Source organism: Argentina silus (assembly GCF_951799395.1).
Source record: "Argentina silus genome assembly, chromosome: 7".
Taxonomy (NCBI): Eukaryota; Metazoa; Chordata; class Actinopteri; order Argentiniformes; family Argentinidae; genus Argentina; species Argentina silus.
In genome coordinates, this window is record NC_139661.1 from 7698749 (window position 1) to 7713772 (window position 15024).

Sequence of the window (15024 nt, forward strand, 5' to 3'; positions counted from 1 at the left end):
TAATGCCAAGCATGTCAGCTAATATACTGTCATGACCATGCCTATTATGTACTCACAATTAAGAGTGATTAATAAAGAGATGCAGAATGTGTCAAAAAACAAACAAACAGGGAATTACCAGTATGTGTTACAGTATGTTGACCATTTCATGTTGATGGACAAATAAGAACGTGTTCACAAAACTATGACCAAGCAGCCCACGGATCCCTTTCAATCTGACAGTAGCATCAGATAGACCATTGGATGTGTATCAAAAAACCAGACCAGTATCCAAATAAAGCTTACGTTTTTTTATTATATCATTTGTATATTCATTCATTCAGCATGGCTTAGGAACAGGCAATAAATACAATGACAAGAAAGGCCAATCAGGAGAAAAACAAGACATGGCAAAACAAAATCACAGCAGCAATGGTCCAGATGGAGTGCATGCGTCCACGTGTTTATGTATGTGCATCTATACTGGGTGAATGCTTTGGTGCTAAAGGTCAACGGGAAATAAATAAAAAGATTCAGATTACAATAAAAAGCAGTGTCGTTGTCAGAGGACAGAGTGCAGTCTTACAACTACTGCCATGACACATGCAGCAGCCTCGGTCCTGTCTGAAACTTTATTACATAAAAGTAACGCTTCTTTTAACAGACAGAATAGCAGTACAATACAGTACAATATGGAAGAGTGAAATGTTACATTTCAAAACTACAAAAAGGGAAAACTAAAAAAGGGAAACATCAACACTTCAAAAAAAGAAAGAATAAGTAACGAGTCTTGCATGCTAAAATGTACTGTTCTGTTCTGTTCTGTGTGGTTTTGGGGCTTCTCGCCTTTCAGAGAAGTGTCTGACCAACCGGCGAGAGTGTGGACATTGTGGTGTGAACAATACATTCTCTGGGTTATAGCGGATGGATATAGCAATTCTCTCCCATCATGATAAGGCAGTTAGTAAACAAGTGGGAGTGATTAACATATTTGCTGTTGGGGTGTTCAGATTTTCTGGAGAAGTCATTCATGTAAGGAAATACATTTCAAGTCCTCAGTGCTTCGTAATGTTACAGATGTAAGGGGAGGGAAAATGACAGTACAGGAATGTGGGTCTTGCGTCAATGGTGTGCTGTATCTTCCGGACAATGGAATGACAAATTATATGAATGGGCAAGCCTGTCATACCTGTCAATTAACACTTGACAGACGTTTACCTGAACACCCCATCTTACAAATTCACACAAGTCTTTCCACTGTTTACCCTGAACAAAGAAAGGAAAGTAAGTGAATAATTCAGAGCATTTCCGTATGTAAACAACTTACATTTCTGCATGTTCTACAAGTTGTCATGGTAACTGTCCCTCCATATTCAATGTTGTGCATTTGCCTTCATATTCACCAATGATTTCATGCTGTCGTTGTTAGCACAAAATGCACAGTGTGTGTTTGGTTGGTTGTCTGGGTGTCTGTGTTTGTCTGTATGCAACGAGAGGGTGGATTGTCACGTTGACACCGTGAACAAGCCCAATTGCTCATATTAGAAATATTTGTGCGGTTGGACTTGCCCCAGTGCACCAAGCCACAAGTTCATTTAATTCATCTTTAAGAGTTGGTTGTCTGGGTGTCTGTGTTTGTCTGTATTGTATCTGCATGGGATGGTGTGTGTGTTTGAAGGTGTGTCTGTGTGTGTATTGTCTCTTTAGCTAAGCAGCTCCAGGTATGTGACAGGCACTTTCCCTTTCTGATTCCCTCTCTCTCCGATGAGCCAGTCAGAGTCCATGCCTGGCACGGTGTAGACTGTGATCAGCTGGGAAAAAAAACAAGACAAAGAACAAGGTGTATTAGATGGAATTCCCCAAACTCTTCAGGGAAGAGAGCATAACACACACAAGACTAACGTTTACATAGGAAAAATAAATGGTTTATATTTCTAAACCCAGAAACAGATTAAGACAAATCCTGAATTAAATAGGAACAATCTCCACTGAAGATGCTTTTTAGTCCTGGATTTGGCTTAATCTGTGTTTGCGAAACCGACCCTTAGAGTGTAAGAGTTAAAGTGTGTGTGTGTGTGTGTGCTCACCTCATCAGCCAGCAGAGAAAGCTCACTGGTGTCTGCAGCGTCATAGTCGTACAGCACCTTGGCCTTCCGTGTGCCCGTGGCGGGCGCCTGCACCTCCTCGATCTTCAGCGTGTCTTCCTCCACAGTGCTGGAAGTGCCCGTAGGCTGGGTGGCGCCCCCCGGGGGGGATGAGCCATCGGAGGAGATGGATTGGCCCGGGTTACCAGAAAACGCATTAGGAAACCTGAACAGGAAGAGGGGACAGTCATAAGATATGCATAGCCTGATGAATAAGCAGACTTGATTAAAACAAAGTGACTATGGCCCCTGGTCCGAGCATTAATTACTTTATCTTATGATGACTGATGGATAGATGATTCACTTACTTAAACAAATGTATTTGTTGTAAGTCGCTTTGGATAAAGGCGTCTGCTAAATGCCATAAATGTAATGTAAATGACTAAACTATCATTATTAAATCATACTTACACATCTCCATTGGAACTGGGAGCATAAGAGACAACGGAGATGGTTGCAAATGAGAAAGGGTTTCATTCAGTTTGTAAAGCTAACATTTAAAGGGAGAGGAAATATGTACTGAAATATTGTACATAACACAACAATGCATCCATCCATACTACCACCCAGAGCATGTCCTCACCTGCCCAGCTCCTTCTGCAAATCCTGCATGTGAAGGTGGCACTGTTTGTAGTAGGCTGTCTGTGCCTCCACAAACTCATGCAAGCAGCGAAGGTGGTTCACCTACACACACACAGACAAATCGCAGGTGAGAACACCACTGTTAGAACCTTCTGCACATAGCCAAAACACTTCAAATCTTTGGTGCTCTAGGCTTTATACATATCCTCCCCGTGTTCAAATAATGTCACCCCTGGTAAACAGTGTGTACCGAAAGCAGGTGGTCTTATGTGTCCATTCCACACAGACATGGACCCAGCCAGGACTTACATGAGTGCTGCTGATGCCCTCCAACAGGAGCCGCGTCACCTCCGCCTGTCTGTCAAACTCTGTCTGGGCCACGCGAAGCTCATGCTCTGACTACAGAACAATCACAGAAGACACACAGTAAATACCGCATTCACCTCCCAGTTCTTCATTAACTATACTGCACCCACGGAAAGGGTCAATTGGCCTAGCCTAAGATCTGTGGGGGCAAAGGGACTAGTTAAACAGTATGTGAGGAGGATGACATCATACTCACTTTGTCCACCTCCTCACTCCAGAGCTGATAAGCCGCATGGCAACAAGAAAAGGGGGAGAGAGAAACACACATTCTGATGACATCACAGGGAAGACACACACACAGGCCATGTCCAAACGTTAATACTGCAACCTATTTCGTAGACGTTTTACAAGATTAGAACATTTTGCAGTCGGTGAAATGTACCGACAATGAGTATGTATAAAATGCCAGGATGTCATACTAGATATGCCTTTCCATGTGGTATGAATTCACTGCACACTATATAGGAAGTCATTTCCGATGTTAGTCCCACAATTCAGTGGAGCAGGTAAGGGAGTCGGACAGTAGCGAAATTGAACCAATTACCATGAACAACATATTTGAGCTACAGATGACGGTTTCTCAGTATGAATGTCGTATGTTGAAATGTGTTGCTTACTGAATACGTTTTACTAAACAGTTCGAAATAGTATGTAGTATGGTTAGTACAGTATGTAGCAGATACTTTTAGTCAACAGTAGACAGTATGAGCTTTCAGACATGGCCATGGTGATGACAATGACAACATTACGCTATGAACATTACGCAACATTACGCTATTTACAGGTGTTATCGTTACGGTTGCTAGCAAAACAGAGAGTCAACAGAGAGTTTGGGAGCCAATTGAAAGTAAATTCCAGTAGGTGACTCATTGACTGCAAGCTTAATAAACCTTGGACCAAATCAAAACATGTCTAATGTTTGTTAACAACTGCCTTGTTAACATCTGTCTCCCAATAGTGACAAGTCCTGTGACGTTACAATTCTGCAGATGATAGTATAAAGAATCACCCCTATAATACAGAAGCAGGTGCACAGGTATTCTAGGTGTGCCCAGGAAATTAGCTTAGTGTCAGTCAGATGGATTACATCACCATGCCGGAAGCAACCAGTGATAAGAGGCTCACAAGTGTGTAAAATGTTGCATACTCTACTGTCCATGCAACGGACAAGCCGGATGCAACCACAACATGATTAAACAGGGTTCAATATGAATGACATGCAGATCGGAGGGAGACACTCTGACTTGTCATAATGACCAAGAAGAGAGGCCAAATGGGATTATGCACCATAACTCCCAAACTCCCACCATAACTCCCAAACGGAGGCACGATTAATCAGGGGTTGTGTGTCAGTTAATCAGAGGTTGTGTGTCGGTTAATCAGAGGTTGTGTGTCGGTTAATCAGGGGTTGTGTGTGTCTGTGTGAGAAGTGTGAGACATGTGCTATGTGGTCACTATGCATCTAAGCCACTAGAGGGCACTGTAGTGTCAGAGTTGCCCCCGCCAGACTTCAATCCCTTGCTCTTTTGTTTATACAGTGTGAGATCATTACATGAGGCTGCTCTTTTCCGAACATCCGTTGTGAGGTAACAGACACACATAGGTCAGTGAGAGTACAGTGTGCATGTGAAGGGGACTTGCTGTATGAGCTTCTTACCGCGGAAGCACTGGCAGACAGGACATAATTCCGGGGCCTGGTCTCCTGAAAATCAGGCACAGCCTACAGACATGGCAGAGCAGTTTACACAAACAGACAGCGTGGTGTGCATGGCAACATGCACAAAGGACAACAAACAAAACCAAAAAACATGAGGCAAAGCCTTTTGAATAAACAGTCATGTGAGTGATAGACAAGCACACACAGCAAAAGTGAACCCCCCACCCCCCCCCCCCCTTTGTTCTTTGCTACTGTGGCTGATGTAGCCTTCCCAGAGACTGTCCTATAAGCATTGGCAAACACAATGACTGGTCCTGACTGGGAGGCATCCATCTCTCTTCACTCCATGCCTATGCCGCCATTCTCTTTGCTGCTGGCCTCGGTTGGTGTCTTTAGGCAGACTGGATATTCATGATGACGTAGTAGCACGTGTACACAACATGTGAAAGGCAAAGGTAAACACCCTTTAATGTTGCAATAGCTACTGGAGGAAGCCATCGTCCTCCCTCCCTTCACTCAAATAAACCAGGAGGCGGACGTAGGCTTCATGTGCTCATGTGCGGTAGGCACTGGGCTGCTTTAACAAAGGCCATCCGGACATACAGCAGGCCTTACAGGACTTATCTAAAGATATGATGAGTACCATGTTTACCAGAACAGTCCACAAATGAACCAATGTTGCAAAGGTTGCATGCTCTTCGCTGTCACCATGCGTACAGGTTCCGAAGGTCTGATTTGATGTCAGTCTGTAACCGAAACTCTTTAACCTAGGCATGCTACCGAAGACACATGGGCCAATCAAATCAGATCTTTAACCTTTTATACAAAGAAAAATGGAAAGCTTGAAATCTCTCTGAAGTAGCTCTCGCTGAAGATAGGAGCTGAGGCTCTGAGGTAAAAGATCCACGGTCATGGTATAATGGGGCAAGTGTGTTACCAATCAGTGTTGTCAAGCCCAGTCATATGCAGTCACATGGACTTGATCAGACTCGCTCTCACCACTGGTCTCAAATAGGCTTTTGTGATGCAACGAGAGGGTGGATTGTCACGTTGACACCGTGAACAAGCCCAATTGCTCATATTAGAAATATTTGTGCGGTTGGACTTGCCCCAGTGCACCAAGCCACAAGTTCATTTAATTCATCTTTAAGAGTTCTGGAGGTCATCTTTTTTTATTTATTTTTTTATTTTTTATTTTCTTTTTCTCTCTTTTGTGCAATGCTTGAAAGACAAACATGTGTTGCAGTCGGATTTCATGGTGCCAATGTGAAAAATGGGCAGAGCATGTCAGAAAGAAAAAGAAAAAGAAAAAGAAAAAAAAGAAAAAAAAGAGCCAAAAGTGGCCAGTGTTATATACTAATACTCACTTCTCCCTCACACTGTGAACATTAGAACAAGAAAGACATGTTAGTTAGCACTCTGAACACTCCCAACTGGAGCCTGGCTGTACAATGCTTGGAGAGAGGGGGGGGGGGGGGGGGGGGAGCAACGACTCACCGCAGCCTTCGACTCTGCTGCTTTGGCCTTCTTCAGCCTTGCTTTACAGGCGTCCAGGTCCAGCCGCCGGTTCTCCAGGAGACGCCTCTCTTTCTAAGACCGGGAGAGGAAGATGTGGGCAACTCTTGACACGACACAACACTCCAACATTGATAGGCAGCCTTTAGGTTGGATAGGCTTTAAAGTTCTGGTATTGTAGTACATCCATTAGGTAATAACCCTAAAACCTTAGTAGAATAGATGGGTGTTGATTATCAGTTGTACGGAACCCTAGTTAATGCCTAATGCCAGGATGTCACTGTGAACCCAGAGAACCAGACTCACTGAGATGGTCCTCCAGTCTCCTTCCAGGAAGTTCCTGAGCGGGGCGAGGAAGCTGATGGCGGAGGTCTGTAAGAACTCCCGCTCTGCCCCTCCAAGCCGCCTCTCACAATCTCCCACCTTGATCAGCGTGCTCCCTACAGTAGCACAGAGACACACTCGGGTCAGTCAGGGGAACACAAGGAGAAAATCAACACCTCGTATGATATAGACATGTATTAGGGCCTAATGATTTCGCAACACAATCGGATAGGCCTATGTGAAATATGAGTCTGCTGCACATCACCTGACTTGCCAGAGGAAATATAAATACATTGAATCTTGGGTTCTCCATAGTGTAATGGGATTGTTTTAGGACCCCAGACATGTATTACCATGAATTTAAGACAGAGAGGAGTCTATCTAGGACACACACACCACTGTGTCTATCAATGGTACAAAGACTACTGTTTTAGAAGTGGATTCAGAGCTCCAACAGATATCTGCAACACCCACAGCATCAATAATGAATGGCCTGCAGCTAAGTTAATGCATGGTTTTGTGTGTGTGTGTGTGTGTGTGAGAGAGAGAGAGAGACAGAGAGATTATCTCAGCTTATCTACACCCCCACAAGAAGGAAGAGAACAGAGACTGTCTCTTGAAGCATTCTTTACAAGGCTTCTTGTCAAAACAAAGAAACTTAAGCTAGATCCTCTTGAATGTTGGGGTTTTCCAGGGTAGGTCCTACAGTAGAATAGGGGAATACCTGAGAACCAAACAACAAGAAATCCCTCAGTCAATGACATCACACTTCTGCAGAGTATTGCATAAAAGAAAGGAATGAAAGGAGTCCAGGGAATTGACAGGAGAAAAAAAAGAAAAAAAGAGTCTATATATTCATCCTTATAACTAAAAACATTTATACATATATGTCCCCATATAATTTGCTTTACTACATATTTGAAATTCATCTTTGCCATTGGTAGGGAGTATCTGACAGAAAGGGAGTTTACAGTCCTCGGCTTCCAATCATCATATAGGCTACATGAGGCCTAACTCAAACCCACTGGGAGACAAAGCACTAATGTTCGCATTAGAGATGCAGAGTGCCCATCTTCTTTTTCTGGCAGGAGAGGAGAGAGAATGGGAATGAGGCTCACTCTGTTTGCCATTTAAGGTTTTTTCAACAGCTGCACACAGCTTCATGTTTGAAATGAACACATCTGAATACAGTGACACTGTACAAAAAAAACAGTACTCAGAATCAAATGATTTCACATCTCTCTGTATGCTTGTATCTCTCTTAGGCAGGGAGTGTGTGGAGTACACAATCATCATGCTTCGTACAAAATACACCAAGGGAAATGTGGTTCAAAACAAGTGGACTTATTGTCATCAGTCTGTCTGTCATTCTAAATTGGGACTGAATTATGGTTGCATGTAATGAAACAATTCCTGGCAGCAGACACTTAACAGAGTCCCAAAATAAAGCTGCACATGACCTATCATCCAGGATCGGATAAGTAGTCCTATTTCTCCATCTAAAAAGGGACAAAAGCGACAAAGACAGCTTAATATACAAATTCCTGCGTAAATGTTCTGCATTCAACGTCCTGGTTACAGAGACAAGCCTGTAGCGCTGAACACCATTCAAACAGTGGACTATTGATCCTGTGGGCTGCCTGCCACTGACAGAGGGGTTGATTTATTGGCCTGACAGACATGAGCCAGCCTGGAGGCTGGAGAGGAGGACGGCAGATAGGGGATAATCCATTCAATAAAGCTCACAACAGTGCTCATCACCAATCACACTGCTCACTCACCTTGGGGAGAAAAACAGCAGTAGAAACTGAAGCTTAGGGGAAATGATAGACGACAAAAATATTGAAATTGAATGCTTCTGAAAGACTGAATAGTGGAGAGAGGGGCAGAGAGATGAGATGAGTCTAGCTGATCATATTAAGTGGGATCATCAGGTGAAATGCATTTGCAGAAAATCTAATTATTGGATTCGACTGGAGCCCAAGGCACAGTCTCCGTTTTTGTCTCTCAAAAATTAAATAAGCACGGGCCAAACCTCTCGATCAAAAAAACTGATTTAGGCTACATGAAAAGACAAGTGCAGCTCGTCACACTCACCATATGGAGTTCCAGGTCCAAAGTCCTTTGCCGCATCCTGCATGTAGTGACCCAGCAGTTCTCCATTGGTTGTTCTGGACGGAACCTTTCTGTCGAGCTTCTCATAGAGGAACTCCTCAATCCTGGCACCTGCAGAGAAAGAGAGGGACAGCCTGCTTTAAGACAAGACAGGCACACAGAGCAGTACAGGGTCCTTATGGCCAACCTTTCTCCCTTATTGAAGAAAATATGACAGAGAGCCTATAGAAACATAACAATAGTCAATAGTGACATGCTTCACAAAGAACACATCAACTACATCGAGTATATCTCCTATATTCTATGGAAGCAATGCTGACTATGTAGCTATCCACTTGACTGTATGTGAGAGACCATGAATCCACATGATGACAGCCAGCTATAACGTGGCTCATTTGACTAAAGCCAATGGATATCTGTGGACATCTGTGAAAAATATGCTCATGATGAGTTGACTGCACTAATGCACACACCACTTCATTGCACCATGCCAACAACAGATGAACACTCCCCAAAACTATTCTAATAATGCAACCTTCATTGTGATGCAAGGATCCTTCCAAATCCAAATAAGGATATGAGAGTGTAACACCTGGTGGGGGTGGTATGCTCAATGACAGAGAAACGAAACCATCGTACACAGGGAGTAAACATAGCTATTATCCCTCAGACTGAAAGTTTCTGAGCAATAAATTGCTACATCACCCACACACATAAATACCTCTTGCGTCAAATGATTAGACAGGTTGAGATGAGCCACAGACCAAGTGTTAGCTGGAACAAAATGCTCAGTGGAGCTTCTTAACACTTGTCTGCACTAACAGTCCACACTCTAGAATAGGTTACATGGCAGGACACTAGCGGAGGGAGGCATACTCACCAGTGTGATCAACTGTTGCATGGAGAATCAGAAAGTCAAAGATTAGAGCTCTCTGCTCTCCAACACTTCATTTCATATCATCAAAAAACTACTGGGTCATTGCAGACGACCATCATTTGAAACAGTGTCATTTGATATCAGAAAATAGTAATGCCTGAGTGTTGAGGTTAATATTGTCAGTACAGTAACAAGCACAATTTATAGGACTAATTACTGAGGTAGGTGTGTGTGTGTGTGTGTGTGTGTGTGTGTGTGTGTGTGTGTGTGTGTGTGTGTGTGTGTGTGTGTTCTTTAAATGTTGAGAGGGGGGTACGTGTTGAGCTTGGTCAGGGGGAGCCTTCTGTGCTGATCAGTTCAGTGGGTATGCTGGGCCTTACTTGGGTTGGGCTGCAGCAGAACCTCTGTCTGCCGGAAGATTTTCTCAGTCCAGTTTTTGGTGCAGTCAGCACGGCTGAGCAGGTTCTCAAAGTGTGCATCCAGCTCTGTCTTTTCTGCTTGTCCCAACTTCTCCTCTGTGAACTGTGGGAACAAGAGGAAACAATGCTTCCACCTCATTGTCTCCTTTCTGTAAATGCTTTCTAGCCTCAGTGGTGGCTTTCCATGTTACTATTATACCAATATAATTGGCAATAGATCGTATGAAAACGTATGAAAAGCTACTTGGGAGCCAGGCAACTAAAAACCAAGTGCTCACACACACGAAAGAAACACTACACCTGCCTGTTCCCTGTTTCTAATATCATGTTTCACCTGTCTCTTCACATTCTTGGTAGGCTATGCACAGTGAGTATCTCCAGAATTGCTTAGCCTAATTCTGCAGCACAGAACCCAGGCTGTTTGACTTCCAGTTTACATTTTCATCATGTTCTCATTTGTTTTTTTGCCCCAAAACTCGACTTCATCACCGCTAGTGATCTAATACATCAAGCTCTGTCAAAATGGATAATGGGTCTGCGGATTACAGCGCTATGCGGATATAGTAGACATCATTAGAAGCAACTACACAGCAAGCTATGTGTGTGAATTCCTATGTACGGTCTACATTGTAAGTCTAAGGCCATCAACCAGGTAGTAGAAATTGTCCAAAACTGTTTTTACTAATGAAGTCAGGCAGTAGTTGCGCTTACGCTAGCTCGCTAACACTATTAGCTAGCTAGCTTGATCTGTCAAGCTCCATCATTGGAGACAAAATAAAAACCATAACCACATTACCTGAACAGCCCGTGTGAAAAACACTCCAGCATCCGAGGCTAGTTTCTTCACGTTGAAATCCATTGTGTCAATATCTAGCTAAATATATTGCGTCTTAGCGGCATCTGTGGCCAGGGACAGATGTTGGTGCTTGTGCCTGCTGTTGTTGTCCAAGTGACAGTGCCTGTAGGCTCGTATCTGTCAGCGGCAGCGGTGTTCTTTGCCTACAGATCGAGTATCTACAGATATTCCTGGAATCACTTCTGCTGTCGGTGATCGTCTACCCAGCCTGCAAAGCCACCATCTCCGGTGATAAGTAGCGGTCAGAGCGTTCTCAACGGGTCAGAGACAGACAGTAATAAAACATTTCGAAACTGATGTGAAAATTACTTTATTGAAGAAAATACACATTCATGTATGACATCTTCTAGCTTTCGAATATACGTTTTGTTATTGCTGAATATACTGCTTTTTGTAGTTGCTCAATTGTTATGGGGGGAAATGATTATCATATCACATACAACGATATCAACAAAATAAATAATATTAGTTACAATGTTCAAGTGTACATCGAGTGTTTTTTTCTATTGTTTTTCTCTATCTAGTGTATTTCTCTATTGCATGCATTTACAGAACAGTAGGTTAAGTCAGAATCTATATGCTGCCACCTACTGTTCATGTTAAATAATCCTCTTACTGTCTCACTGTCCCTGGCTTTGTCTTTGTCTCACTGTGTCCCTGTCTTACTTGGTGTGGTCCTTTACCCACTGGCAGAATCTCTGTGAGTAGACAGGGGGGCTGACAGTGGAGAAGGCCCTGCCAGGGAAGCGCAGCCTCTTCCACAAATTCTCCAGCCTTTTCTTCAAACTATAGACAGTAAAGATATCTACGATGCCTACAAAGTAGCGAAGCTCTGGGCCATCTATGACATGAATTGCGTTTTCAAAATTAGGCAGCAGCCTTCGATGGTGGGCATGGAATTCACGTAGCTCTGAGTCAGTACTAGATGTTGTTGGAGGCCGTTGGTCGTTTATCTCCTGGAGGGGGATTCCATCACCTGTGGTCTGCAGGTGGTCTGACTCACATTCTGTACTATCTGATACCAGTAGGGTTGGATCCTCCTCCAACAATGGAATAGTGGGGGACTTTGCTTCTGTGGGACTGCTATCTTGATCCATGGATCTGCAGGGGAAAAACCATTGGATTTCAACAGGATAACAAAGAGCTTATCGTTAGCCTACATCAGAGGACATTCTAACATCTAATAGAGGAGGACATCATTTTAAGAAAGACCCCTGATAACCACTGGACTTACTTTGCGGTGCGCAGAATTAGGTTACTAAAGGTGTTCTTCTGGTCAAGCTCGTCCTGATGTAAAGGCTGATGGGCCAGCAGGACACTATAGTCAAGCACATTGATCCCACGGAGGAAGGCGGTGTCAAACTCCACCTGCTCCACAAGCCAGGAACGCTGCTTGTCTGTCAAAACATGATAAACATTTACTTCTAAGAAACTGTTGGGGTTTTTTACCTCAGGTTTTTTTTATCTTACCTGTGAATTGCACTTGATCTCACCTTCTGATGACAAAACAGAAACAAGGAAACAACACAATGCAATAACATACCGATGATAAGCCTTTATCTATCCCTTTAGATGCTCAAAGTATCGGCCAGGGAAAACCAGACTCTTACCCAGAATGATGTGATTCCCATCAAAGTTGTTATCCTTCAGAACCACAATAACATGGCTTCCCTCAGACTTAAAGGAAGCAGGGTCAGTCCACCTGCCCACTTCACAGCCCTTTACATCATATCTATGAGTCAAAGCCAAAACATGACTTGTCAATCCAGAAAGAGAATGGAATTGTATCACCAATGAACATTTTCATAACTGCAAATAAGGTTTACCTGGTGTTAATCCTCTCATCAGGGTAAAACACACTCTGCATCACTATGAAATACTTCTGCAAAAGAGTGCAAGAAGAATTATGAGATTCTGAAAGTACAGTGCTACATTTGAACTGTATAATATGTGTCAGCTCTGAGAAATACCTTTGATTGATTTGGTATTTGTATCCTGTAGACACCTAGAACAAGTAGTTTTCACAGATTAAATGACAAAAAGGCCTGCCCTGCATTTGCCATGTAGTATCATTGGACAGCTCTCTCACCTAGGAACCGAACCATCAATGAGTGGGGATACTTTTCCAAATGTTCCATATATGCCTTCAGGTTGGACAGGAGGAACTTGACCTCTCGCCTGTTCTGTGTCTTTAGGAAGAACCTCTTGTCATTCCTATGGAAATAAGAATCAGAGGCATAAACTGCAGGCGCTACTATAGTTGTTAGAGATTAGGTGTGTACTGATTTGGTTGTGGTATTCCATGTGTTTGTGTCAAGCAGCCTGAACTCACGTGAGGAAGAAGTTAGCCTTGCTCTTGGAGTTGCTGATGAACTGTAGATAGCAGCCATCTGAGGAGAGGGAGCTCTGGTACTCCTCCTCCGTCATTCCCATGGAGCGCCGCAAACTAGCAAACACCGGCCCTGCAAACGTCTGCATCACAAACTCCTACGTAGCGAAGGAACAGAGGACTACAGGTGAAAACATGTTTCCCACATATATATTTGACACCAATCAGTCAAAATGATTTAATGGCACCTTATGGATTTGAGTCTCCTCCGATTTGAAATGTTCAGCAGAAAGTTCTTCCTGGGTGACAGTGAGAGTATTTGATGTGAAAGAGTGCAAACAGTAATACATGGATTGTAAATAGTCCTGTACAGTATGTATAGTATACATTGTATAGTCTGTGATCTGAGTTTTGCTCACAGGTGCTGGCTTGTCAATGCTGGTCTGCACAGAAGAACGTAGGCCCTCTTTCATTAGACAGGTGAGGCTGTAGAAGTCGTGCTCCTGGTTGATCTCAAACAGTCCCAGCATCCTCCACTTCTGCCTCAGACCCCCCCACAGCTTGCGACTTGCTGCCCTAGAGCGACGGACCTCCTTCTTCACCATCTGACACACACCAAAACACCTCACAGTCACCATGAGAGTGACACTTAACCAAAGCCACAGGAACGGATGGTTGTTTTGTGCTCAGTTTCAAGTTTGACAGGTTTTTCTTCATTTGAAGAAGTTTGAATGACTTGTGTGCTGGCAGGCAAACAGTATAGATACACAGATGATTTGAATAGTCCTGAATGAACCAAATTCATATTTCAGTAAAGGATAAAAAAGGAGATAACAGCTGACTGACAGTTAAACCCCCCATTGTTTGTACTTACTTGTTATATGACTTTCATCAATAATTATTACAATTAGGGCTACTGTATGTGTATGTGTGAGGGGCAAACCTATGATTACTTTTGTACCAAGCAAGCTGACAACTAAAACAAGCACATGTATACGATACTCGTATCCTACCTTGTTTCCTGATGTTTTTTCTTTGTCCTCAAATGCCTTGTTGTTCCAGGGATGGATATGTATCTGAATTCAGTGAAAAGTATGGGACATGTATTTGAAGACTATGCTTTCATCATTTTCAGATGCCATGGGTGTAGCATTTGTAGCTACTGACAAAAACAAGAACATTTTTCATGACAGTGGTCTGTCATCTTTTAATTATTATGTATAGTTATTACATTTAGAGCTACTGTATGTATGAGAGGGCAAACCTACGATAACGTTTGTACCAAGGAAGCTGACAACCTATACAAGCACATGTATAGGAAACTCTGTACGGAAACTCTTACCTTGTTCCCTGATGTTTTTTCTTGTGTCCTCAAGTGCCTTGTTGTTCCAGGGATGGATATGTATCTGAATTCAGTGAAAAGTATGGGACATGTATTTGAAGACTATGCATTCATCATTTTCAGATGCCATGGTGTAACATTTGTGGCTATTGACAAAAACAAGACAAATTGACATGACAATGAGTTATCATCTCTTACCTTATTTTCCAGTGTCCTACTGCCGCATACCAGGAAGAGCTGTTTGAGCAAGAATGTCTGGGTGTGTCACTGCTACGAAAACATAAAAGGTGTGTGCAGTGGTACCGCCCATACAATATTCTAAAGGATATGACAAATGATATATGCCTAATAACAAGGTAACAACAGTATGGTCAGACTGAATGAATAACATGGTAATAACATTGGGGGGGGTTGAGCCTCTTTCTCTCTATAGTAATTGTTTATGTGATTTTGAATACCTCATTTATGACATTTCAAATCTGTTGGGCCACTGGACTGATGTGAGTCCTATTGTGAATA

At 43.0% G+C, this 15024-nt stretch overlaps 2 protein-coding genes across 3 annotated transcripts; both read right to left on the reverse strand.

The window, feature by feature from the left end:
- Positions 1–275: 275 nt before the first annotated feature.
- sh3glb2a (SH3-domain GRB2-like endophilin B2a) lies at positions 276–10942 on the reverse strand. 2 transcript variants are annotated; one of them, XM_083673516.1, is made up of 12 exons: positions 10775–10942; positions 9940–10081; positions 8665–8793; positions 6550–6683; positions 6226–6318; positions 4729–4791; positions 3268–3291; positions 3015–3104; positions 2707–2807; positions 2535–2549; positions 2067–2289; positions 276–1790 (listed from the first exon to the last, which is right to left on the reverse strand). In XM_083673516.1, the coding sequence occupies exons 1-12, from the start codon at positions 10835–10837 to the stop codon at positions 1683–1685; spliced, it is 1185 nt and encodes a 394-aa protein (XP_083529642.1). In that variant the 5' UTR covers positions 10838–10942; the 3' UTR covers positions 276–1682. The 2 variants fall into 2 exon arrangements, with proteins under 2 accessions (XP_083529642.1, XP_083529643.1); XM_083673517.1 differs by lacking the exon at positions 2535–2549.
- A 186-nt stretch (positions 10943–11128) lies between these two features.
- On the reverse strand, positions 11129–14738 carry LOC310807699 (phosphatidylinositol 4-phosphate 5-kinase-like protein 1). Its single transcript, XM_083674265.1, has 12 exons — positions 14704–14738; positions 14506–14569; positions 14177–14239; positions 13583–13768; positions 13412–13462; positions 13167–13321; positions 12924–13048; positions 12805–12839; positions 12661–12716; positions 12445–12566; positions 12069–12231; positions 11129–11935 (listed from the first exon to the last, which is right to left on the reverse strand). Exons 4-12 carry the CDS (start codon positions 13766–13768, stop codon positions 11497–11499), a joined length of 1332 nt encoding a protein of 443 aa, XP_083530391.1. The 5' UTR covers positions 14177–14239; positions 14506–14569; positions 14704–14738; the 3' UTR covers positions 11129–11496.
- Between the last annotated feature and the right edge of the window lie 286 nt (positions 14739–15024).

Excerpts from the sequence above, each read along its gene's own strand:
- LOC310807699 (XM_083674265.1), bottom strand. The coding sequence starts at position 13,768 with ATGGTGAAGAAGGAGGTCCGTCGCTCTAGGGCAGCAAGTCGCAAGCTG. Across the intron at positions 13,322-13,411 it reads AGGAGACTCAAATCCATAAG|GAGTTTGTGATGCAGACGTT; the intron begins GTGCCATTAAAT and ends TTCGCTACGTAG. Across the intron at positions 13,049-13,166 it reads AAGGCTAACTTCTTCCTCAC|GAATGACAAGAGGTTCTTCC; the intron begins GTGAGTTCAGGC and ends TTATTTCCATAG.
- sh3glb2a (XM_083673516.1), bottom strand. The coding sequence starts at position 10,837 with ATGGATTTCAACGTGAAGAAACTAGCCTCGGATGCTGGAGTGTTTTTC. Across the intron at positions 10,082-10,774 it reads TTTTCACACGGGCTGTTCAG|TTCACAGAGGAGAAGTTGGG; the intron begins GTAATGTGGTTA and ends TTGTTCCCACAG. Across the intron at positions 6,319-6,549 it reads GAGACTGGAGGACCATCTCA|AAAGAGAGGCGTCTCCTGGA; the intron begins GTGAGTCTGGTT and ends TCCCGGTCTTAG.